General features: G+C 50.1%; 1 protein-coding gene across 1 annotated transcript; it reads right to left on the bottom strand.

Annotated features, from left to right (window-relative positions):
• Positions 1-514: 514 nt before the first annotated feature.
• On the bottom strand, positions 515-5,775 carry FOXE1 (forkhead box E1). The gene is made up of 3 exons (XM_083420471.1): positions 2,876-5,775; positions 1,344-2,626; positions 515-930 (listed from the first exon to the last, which is right to left on the bottom strand). Exon 1 carries the CDS (start codon positions 4,999-5,001, stop codon positions 3,901-3,903), a length of 1,101 nt encoding a protein of 366 aa, XP_083276597.1. The 5' UTR covers positions 5,002-5,775; the 3' UTR covers positions 515-930; positions 1,344-2,626; positions 2,876-3,900.
• Positions 5,776-10,330: the final 4,555 nt, after the last annotated feature.

Genomic DNA, 10,330 nt, shown 5'->3' with positions numbered 1-10,330 from the left:
AATTATACAGCTACAAATAAAACATTTTAAATGTGTTGTGAGGTGCAATATACAAATGTGACACTAGATGGTGATAGTTAGCTATGCAAAATTCAATGTATTTTTCAAAACGTTTTTTTAAAAAGCATTTTCACAGTGTTTTTATATGTTTGTAGATTCCACTGATGAGCTTTCCTTTTTCGAAAACAAAACAAAAAGCTTGATTATGGTTAGGGACAAAACATGTAGAGTGGTTTTGCTTGTTTTTTGACAGAGAGCTTAAAAACTTAAGAGGACTTGAAGGGAAGGTTCCACTATTCGGGGCTGGAGTTTATTCTGTTAGAACATCTAATTCTTCCCCCTTTGTTCTGCGGCTATTCTGTATCCCCCCCCCCACTTACTTCTATGGAACAGCGCTCCTCCTTAGGTCCATGACAAAAAAAGGAGCAAAACAAAAATTCCAAACATTCATTAAACGAAACCCAGACATATCACATAGCCAAGAGCTATGTAAAAATTGTAAGAATATGCAAAATTGCCCAATGCATGTTATTTATTCATATCAAAGAATCTGCTGGCATTTTGGCACAAACGTTTTCAGAATTTTGGTACACTGTAGAAATCTGGAACTGCAACCCATTCTTCACTATACACATGGACAAAAAAATAATCAGTGGTATATAATAACAACAAAAAATAATAATTCCCCATTGAAACACTAGAACCCTCCATAAAAGCTGGCAGTGGTCACTAGCTTGGACAGCTTTAGAAAAGGATTGTTGATGAAACACATACCCTGAGGACTAGCTTGCAAATAGTTTTTTGCCACCATAATTGAAGTAGTCATGTTGGCTGATCGTATACCCCTGAACACCAGGTGCCAGGAACGAAGGAAAGGTATCACTCTTATCATGCCCTGCTTGCCAAAACCCAGAGGTTTTGAGCTCTTCTCTGTTTCTGCTGCCTGTGTTTCTATATAGAAAGAGCCACTTGGGTTTGTTGTTATACGCGGGTGGCGCTGTGGGTTAAAGCGTCAGTGCCTAGGGCTTGCGGATCAAGAGGTTGGCGGTTCGAATCCCCGCGGCGGGGTGCGCTCCCGTTGTTCGGTCCCAGCGCGTGCCAACCTAGTAGTTCGAAAGCACTCCCGGGTGCAAGTAGATAAATAGGGACCGCTTACTAGCGGGAAGGTAAACGGCGTTTCCGTGTGCGGCTCTGGCTCGCCAGAGCAGCGATGTCACGCTGGCCACGTGACCCGGAAGTGTCTTCGGACAGCGCTGGCCCCTGGCCTCTTTGAGTGAGATGGGCGCACAACCCTAGAGTCTGGCAAGACTGGCCCGTACGGGCAGGGGTACCTTTACCTTTACCTGTTTTAAGAATGGTTCTTGGTCTGATATGGAAACATGCGTAACCTAAGAAGCTGCCTTATCAGAGAAGAGAGCCATCTAGCTCAGTATTGTCTACATTGGCTATGGCTCTCCAGGGTTTCTTTCTCATACTGGAGATTGAACTTGGAACGTTTTACATGCAAGGTAGATGTTCGCCCTTTCATATTCTGTAAGTATATACTACAGTAGAACAACAAACCCAAGTGGCTCTTTCTATATAGAAACACAGGCAGCTGCTGTTAAGACAATCGGTCCACCTGCCTTACTACTGTTTATGCAGAATGGGAGCCCCACTCCAGGGCTTCAGAGAGGTGTACCCAGCCCTGCCTGGGAATAGCAAGGCTCAAACCTGGGAGCATCTTTACACAAAGCCATTGAATTATGGTCCTTCCACTGATCCAGCAAGGCAGTTCCTTTGCCCTTAAGGAGAAATACGCCCAAGGAATGTTTGCAGATCATACGCTCTTTGCATCCGAATCATGGCCCAGAATTCACAGGATTCTACTGCTTCAAGCTGCAGGTGTGTGTGTGTGTGTGTGTGTGTGTGTGTATTTTAAGTTTCAGTGTTCCCTGTGTAAAGAACTCTCTATGCGTAGAAAAATAAGTTAGTTGAAACTCTTGTCTTTAACATGCATCTCTCTCTCTCTCTTGCGCTCGCTCTCTCTCTCTCTCTCTCACACACACACACACACACACACACATACATGAGAGCACTCATATATTTCTGTAGCCAATATATGAAATGGTACAGTGAATGAAATGGTACAGTGCATGGAACCCTGTTAGTATTATTGACCTGTATGTGTGGATCTGTCCTTGGCTGGTATCTGAAAAGTGCTCAGCTCACTAAATCCATGGCCACACCAGTTCTAATCATAATGTTAGCACATGTTTGAGCTAGGATTGTCAGATCATTTACCTCTAGAACTCGACTTTACCTTTAGCATCAAGGATGCGGTGGCCGATTCGGGAGTTCCTGCACTGCCCATCCCACTCCTTCAGTGGTTTTTAGACTCATCTCTTCCCCAAATGAAGAAACAGGTGAGAGAGTGGCAACCCTTCCACTGCATTTTCAATATTAAAGGTAAAGCCTAGTTCTCCAGGTTGCAAACTGGTTGCAGATTGCAGGGTGCCTTTTCCAATAAACCCTTTGGTTTTTGTATTACAAAGATGTTATAAAAACACGAGTGCACTGGACTTGGACTAAGCCTTTCGGGAAAGTAGCAACCCAAGTTGGAAGGAGAGAAAAACTACCGTAAGTACTGTATTTTTTGCTCTATAAGACTCACTTTTTCCCTCCTAAAAAGTAAGGGGAAATGTTTTATGGAGCGAATGCAGGCTGCGCAGCTATCCCAGAAGCCAGAACAGCAAGAGGGATCACTGCTTTCGCTGCTCAGCGATCCCTCTTGCTGTTCTGGCTTCTAGGATTCATAATATTTTTTTTCTTGTTTTCCTCCTCCAAAAACTAGGTGCGCCTTATGGTCTGGTGCGTCTTATAGAGCGAAAAATACGGTGTGTTGGATATGGGGAAAGAGCTGTCTTGTTTTACGGCATTTGTTTCCTGGAATGAAGAATACATGGGAGTGGATTGGAAGCTTTCCTACATCTAATCTTTAAGCAATTAACAAACATGTTCCCATCTAACTATACAGGATGTTAATTACAGATTTCTAAACCCTGAAAAACAGAAGAAATCTGACTCAAGGCTAAAGAGATTCACTGAACAATTAGCACACTGAGGTTTCCCTTGCCTGCCTAACTAAATTTCACCCAACTAAAAGTTATCAGCTGCAATCAGAACAACTGTCTGACAAAATTTGTGGGGAAAGTTATTTATTGCATTCCTAAAACCACAAGAAAACTATATAGAGAACTATACAGAGCATTTGCCTTAAGTACCCCAAAGGAAATATGATTCATTGACTGTGTATTTATTTGTCCAAATGTGCTTATGAGTCACTGAAAACCTGGAATTGAGAATATGAAGCACACACCTAGTAGCTTTTCATAATTTCCTAGTAATCCGGCTAAACCAAAAGACTGGAAAGTGAGATTGGCTGAAATTACTGCTGCAGCGTATAATTTTGGAAAGCTAAGAGGAAGCAAACAGGAAGATGAAAGCCCAGAGGTGGGGGAAACCCAAATATTTTACATTTCCTTTGGCTTGAAGAAGTTGTACTTTCACACTTCACAGTCTTGCCTACAAAGGTTTCCCTCTGCCTTCTCGATACACACAACACAGGCCCCAACAATAGCACTAGCTTCCTATCCTATAGTGCATAAGCTTCACAGATCCTAGGTCTTTCTGGCAGCCAAGAACTGCGGACCACGTCTCTCTCCATTGTCCGGATCCTCGGAGGCCCTTTACTCACTGGGTGCTGTCACACTGGGCAGACGCACGCCACAACAGCCCACCCCACAGCTCACGGCAATGAAGCATTAGGGTACGATAATCTAGGCCACCAACAGGCGGGCACAGCCGCAGATCTCACCCGCTGCCCCACTGCCTTCCGCCAAACCAAGTCCCTTCTCGGATTCAGATGGCAGAAACAAACCTCTCCATGTTGCTGGAATAGGCCGCATGGCGCAGGTAGGCCCCCGGACTACCAAGCTGCCCGCCGGCGTTGTAGCCGTGAGCCAAAGAACCGTAGGAGCTGGGAGACATCCTGCCATAGAAATCCATAGCGTCGTTCCCCAGGGTGGGCGAGGTGGGCATCCCTAGGCGGGCAGAGGCCCCAAACAGGTGGCCGCCGCCACTGCCGCAGCTCTGGGAGTAGGTGCCTTGGTTCACCTGCAGCTGCTGGGTGCTGGGGAGCGGGTAGGAGTAAGGCATGGCGTTGTGGGGCCTGTGCAGGCCAGGCCCCGCTGCGCAGCCCTGGCTGGGGTAGGCAGGGGTGCCCGCGAAGGAGCAGGCGTTGGCAGGGGAAGGGGTGACGTCGGGGCTGTGCTGCTGGTGGGCCAGCTCCGGGCTGGGCTGCGCCATGAGCGGGCCCAGGCTAAAGAGGGGCGGCTGCGACGGGTAGCAGAGGGCGGCGGGGGCCGCGTAGGGCGCGTTGAGGGCCGGCCCGACGGGCTGGGCCTGCGCCTCGTGCATGTAGGCCGGGTAGGTGGACAAGTCGCTGCGCTTGAAGCGCTTCCTGCGCCGCAAGAAGCTGCCGCTCTCGAACATGTCCCGGGCGTGCGGGTCGAGCGCCCAGTAGCTGCCTTTGCCCGGCCGCCCGGGCTCGCGGGGCACCTTGACGAAGCAGTCGTTGAGCGTCAGGTTGTGGCGGATGCTGTTCTGCCACTTGCGCGGCCCGTCGCGGTAGAAGGGGAAGCGCTCGGTGATGAAGCGGTAGATGCCGCCCAGCGTCAGGCGCCTCTCCGGGGCGTGCGCGATGGCCATGGCGATCAGCGCGATGTAGCTGTACGGGGGCTTTCCGCGCTGCACCGGGCGCTTCCTGCGACGGCCGCCGGGACGCGGGCCTCCTCCCCCTGACGCCGCCGCCGCTTCTTCTTCCGACGGCTCCGGCTCCAAAGCCTCCCCGTGCGCCGACGGCTCCACCTTAACGAGAGCGGCGAGCCTGGACGCCGAGCCGCCTTCGGAGTCGGCCTGGCCCGCGGCGCACGCCGACGGCTGGGGGCTCTCGGCTGTCATCCCAGGCTCTGGCCCTGCCACCGACGGCGGGGCAGCAGGTCCCAAGGAAGCGACGGGCAACCTTGGCGATGCGGACGCGCCAGCCTCGCTGCTCGCGGCTGCCTTCCGATGGAGGGTCTCCAAGGCTCCCTCGGTGGCTGCGGGCAATCAGGGGTCCAGGCGGCTTCGGAGTCCGAAGTGCTCAGGTGCCGACGCCGGGAAACTCGCGGGCAAGGCTGGAGAGCGATCCTTGGAGAGGTGGCTTAGGGTAGGTTGGATCGGCGGCGTCTGGCGCCCTTGGAACGGAGCGGGCCGCTGTTCCCGCGGGTGGCGTCGGTGATCAGAGCTTGCCTTGGACGTGCGGTTGGAACCGAGCGGCGCTGCCTTGAAACAACGCGGCGCCGGCAGTCTGGAGACTGGGATCGGGGCCCCACCGCCCAGAGAGCCACCCAAGTTCGGGCAGAGTGGGACTTGGGCGCCGGAGAGGAGACAGCCGCGCAGAAGACTGGGCTGCCCCGGAGCTGGTGCGCGCCTAGTGTCCTCCTGAGCAGCCGACGGGGTGCGCTTTCGGGTATCACTTAATGCTCCCTCCCCCGGAAAGGTGCAAGCGCCTTTTCCCTCCCAGCCCCCCCCCCCGAAGCAGAGGGTGACTCCCGGCCGGGATGATGCGCTTTTGTGCCTCCTCCTCCTGCCGCTCGCTGCGCACCTGGGCAGCCGGCACTCCCTTGTAGCTGCTGTGCCTTAAAGGGACGGGCGGAGACGCAGCTTGCCCGAGCAGCCTCTCTTGAGAATGCCGGGGGCGCCGCAGACCGACGGGGCTTTGCCGAGAGGGGTGGCCGAGGGAGGGGCCTGGCCCAGGGCAGGAGCCGGGAGGTGTCATCCGCGGGGAGGTGCGGAGCCAAGGCCGGATGCCAGGTCTTTCCCCGCCTCGGCAGAAGGAACGCAGCCGGGAGGCGCCCAAGGGACACAAGGGAAGGCGGCCCGACGGCGCGCAAGGCGGACGGCTTTGCGCATTGCCCGAGGGGCGCGGCGGCCCTATTCTCGTGGCGGGGTCGGTGCCTTGGAATTTGGCCATCTGGGCCTTTGCTCTACAGCAATTCCCGCGGCCGGCAACATACCCGGGTTTGCCTTCTTTTGCTCATTTAAGGAAAAGGGTAAAAGGCGGATCCAGCAGATTTTAAAAGGATCCTCATGATTTCATATGATTTTTTCCATTCAAATTAAATAAAACCACCATGATACTGTAGGATCCACGTTTTTTATAGTCCAGTCTGTAGGCGTGCCTTCCAGGTGTGATTTGACACTGGATTTGTTGGAGTTATTTTTTAAAAAGTGGAGGATCCATGAGGATCCGTGTAGATCCGTGCCTTTAACCCAGACCCCTCGTTTAACAGGAAATCCTAATTCGCCCGCTGCGTTTCACCACGCTTGAGCACTGTTACACTTTTATAAGACTACACGGATGCTAGACGTTTAAAGCAAAAGTCGAGGCACATTCTTTGCCCTCGAGGAATTCTGAGCGCTGTCATTTGCTACTGGTTGCTGGGGGTTGAAACTCTCTCGAGTCCAGGGGGAAACTGCAGCGCCCAGAATTCTTCGAGGGCAAAGAATGTGCGTCGAAGGAATAATGTGTACGCCTACCAGTTATTTCATTCCCTCTAGCGGGTAGGAATCCTGCAACGGCTGTTCGCAGTTTGGAGGGCTCCTCAGCATCAGCACTCTCAGGAAAGTGAGGCAAGCGGGTTGATCCTCACGTGCATTTACTTTGAAGTAAGTCTGCCTTTGTTCAATGGGACTTTCATCTCATTGCAGGGGAGGGGGGTTGACATTTTTGGGCTCCAGGAGCACATGCACTTTCGGCGAACCATCCAGGGGCCGCTGGCAGATGTGCCTCCCCCAGGCTCTCTCATGCAGGCAGGCTTTTATACGCACACCTCTTCTCAAGGGATCCCTGCAGATCAGCTGCGGGGGAGGGGTTATGGGATCTTCTCTGCTGGTCAAATAATTGAACTGATGACCAGCAAAGGGGCAGGTAGCATCCCCATCACAGCGTTCACTGTGTAAACTTTCATTTTTCTTTCTTGCGACTGCCAAAAATCAGTGGGGTTTTATTGGGGGGCGGGCGGGATTTGATTGAGGTGGCTGGATCAGAGGCCCCGAATTGTGGGGTTAGCATTGCAGTATTTGGCTGCAATCCTTTACCTGGGAGTAAGCCTCATCCTACTCAATGGGAGGTACTTTTGAACAGACATGTATAGTAGTAATGTACCGCTCGGCTGTATCTCCATTAATTCACCAGGTCTTTTGACAATGGCAGTGGACTGCTTTGCATATACAGCTGCAATTGCCGAGGACCAAAGAGGTGGTGGGGGCGCGCTCACAATCAACTTGCAATAGCTATTCCTCCTTTTTTTCCCCTCCAGGAGAGAAACCATGGTAGAGGGAAGTAAGCAAGTATTTTTCACCTCTGCCCCCCCCCCCCCACTTTGAGAATGCTGCTTAATAGGAGCCCGTCAAATCCCAGTCAGTCAACGGAGGATTCCTAACCATTTAGGGAAGCTAATGTCTAGTGATTGCTGGGTGAAGATTCATTGAAAGCTCTGGAGACTTTCCTTGAAATGTAGATGATTAGTTTGAGTTTAAATAAAAGAGGACTCCAAAAGGGGTGGGTGAATAAAAATAAAAATAAAAATATTTATACCCCACCCTCCCCGGCCAGAGCTCGGCTCAGGGCAGCTAACACCAGTAAAATTACAGTAAAAACATAATAGGGGGGGAAAAAACACCACAATTTAAAATACAGGTTAAAATGCAGCCTCATTTTAAAAGTAGCCCACAGATTTCACTTTGCAAAATCATCAATGCTGTGGAGAGAGGTTATGGAATATTTTCTCTCACACAGCACTCGAATTGTGTGTGTTGGAGAAGGGTTGTGACCCAGTGAACAGACAAAAAGAAAGTACGAACTGCACTTCACTTGTGGGCAGAGTTGACTTTTGGTGGTGATGCTTCCTGTTAAGGTGGTTTTAAAAGGGGACGGGAAAATTCACACAGAAGAGACCTGTCAACAAGCTAACAGCCAGGATGGCTACCTTAAACCATTGCTGGTGGGGCAGGGGTGTCAAACGGGGTGGGTTGTGGGGTGTTGACGCCACCTTCATGCTGTTTCTGTTTATGGGATGCCGAGGTCGCTAGCCAGCCGCTGTTAAAAATGAGCTGATCTGACCCAGCAGAGCCCTTGCTCGCTTATGTATTTATTTATTGTGCTAATGTTTATGCTGCTTCCCAGCCGTAGCACCCAAAGCAGCTTGCAGAAATAACAGCAATACAATATGCCCGTGAAACATCAATCAGCCGCCACCACGGCCACGTACAACCACAGCCATGAAACAAGATGCTACATAAACTCGGGCACGAGTGTCTGAAATGAGGTGTTTATGTCTTGGAATGAATCTGTTTCATTCGGTGGCTCTGCTTGCATAAAAGGGCAACAGTTTCTCCAGACTTTTGCATCCACTAGGATCTAATTTGGCTAGAATCTGGGTAAGTGTATCTCCTCTGCAGGTTAGGATGCTGGCCAAGTAAAATATGTTCTCGGTCAAAGTGAACAAGGTGGTCAAGAGAGCTAGAGAAGTGTGATGCCCAAGGGGACGAGCCATGAGCCAGAAATGTCCCTGGCCTACCTTACAAGGTTGTTAAGAAGGATTCCTTAGTTAAGGAACGTAAAGTTCATTGAACATTCTAAAAATGCTGTATAAATACTAAGGTGGCATTCTATACACATTTACAAGGGAGTAAGTCCCATTAATGGGACGCGGGTGGCGCTGTGGGTTAAACCACAGAGCCTAGGACTTGCCAATCAGAAGGTCTGCGGTTCGAATCCCCGCGATGGAGTGAGTCCCGTTGCTCGGTCCCTGCTCCTGCCTACCTAGTAGCAGTTCGAAAGCACGTCAAAGTGCAAGTAGATAAATAGGTACCACTCTGGCGGGAAGGTAAACGGCGTTTCCATGCGCTGCTCTGGTTCACCAGAAGTGGCTTAGCCATGCTGGCCACATGACCCAGAAGCTGTACGCCGGCTCCCTCGGCCAATAAAGCGAGATGATAGCCGCAACCCCAGAGTCGGCCACGACTGGACCTAATGGTCAGGGGTCCCTTTACCTTTTTAAGTCCCATTAATCTCAATGGGTCTCGCTTTTGCATAGACTGTACAGAATTCCACTGTAATATTATCCAAATCCCCCCCCCTAAAAAAAATCCATTTTGATGAGAAATTGAAATGGTGCTTAATTTTTAGAAAAAGTGTTGTTGGAGTGAATTTGAACCAATATTCATTTGGAAACGCTGCGGTCTAATCTTGAAGGCTCACACACCCGCCACAGCCATTGAAGAGTATAGGCACTCTTTCTTTAGTGAATTCTGCATTTGCTCAGGGAGCCCTTTCGTTCTATTCTTAGCTCACATCTCAAAGTTTGATGAACTCTGCAGCACAGGAAAGGAAACAGCTCCTCATCAAACAGCTATGTTGCATCCTACACATTTTCTGTTTTGTGAAGAGAAGTAACTGTCTGCTTGAATCTCCCACTGAAATTGCTGTGACTTTTATTTTAAATATTTATGTTCTGTTTTCTTTGTGCAGTCCAATGTGAATAATTAGCTGCAATAAAACAACCCCTCACCAAAACCAAGACCTCAGAACCACAAACCAGCATCCATACTACTGAGCTCCATACACTGGTTTCAGCAGGATCAAACCAACTGACTTTACCCTTGTGTAGATGTAAGTGGGTTGTGATTGCATTGAACAGTTACTGTCACATATGTGGACCATGGAATGATCAATAAGCCAGTGCTAGAGAGAGCTCCCCCCCCCCCGAAAAGGGCTCTCTTGATCTGTGTTTGCTCGAATGGGATGCCTGACTTTGTGTTTGGCTCAATTAAAACAAGTGAAAATGAGAATCAAGGAACCAGGATTGAATATAAGGTTGGAGACACCCTGAAGCATACAGGTGACTTTTGACAATGCAAGCCTGTATGCATATTTATTCAGAAGCAGGTCACATTGACCTCAGTGCTGCTTAGTCCCTTGAAAATATGGATAGGATCGGTGCATAAATGGACCTTCCATGTTCAGATAAAGTATACCTCTCTGAATACCATGCAGAAGACAAGCAACAGGGAGTGGCTGCCTCTCTTAAGAACTGCTTGTAAGCTTCCCAAGGGCTGCTTGTGTAGCCTGATCCTATCAGTGCTTATTCAAAAGCAATATTTATTTCAATGGGACTTGCTCCTAGTGCATAAGATTGCAGTCATACCCATCTGGCACGTCTTTGCTAGGAAGTAAGTCTCACCT

Source organism: Podarcis tiliguerta (assembly GCF_965153285.1).
Source record: "Podarcis tiliguerta genome assembly, chromosome: 17".
NCBI classification, from domain to species: domain Eukaryota; kingdom Metazoa; phylum Chordata; class Lepidosauria; order Squamata; family Lacertidae; genus Podarcis; species Podarcis tiliguerta.
The sequence above is the reverse complement of the archived record's forward strand: the minus strand, read 5'-3'. Positions and strand labels throughout refer to the sequence as shown.

Excerpts from the sequence above, each read along its gene's own strand:
- FOXE1 (XM_083420471.1), bottom strand. The coding sequence starts at position 5,001 with ATGACAGCCGAGAGCCCCCAGCCGTCGGCGTGCGCCGCGGGCCAGGCC.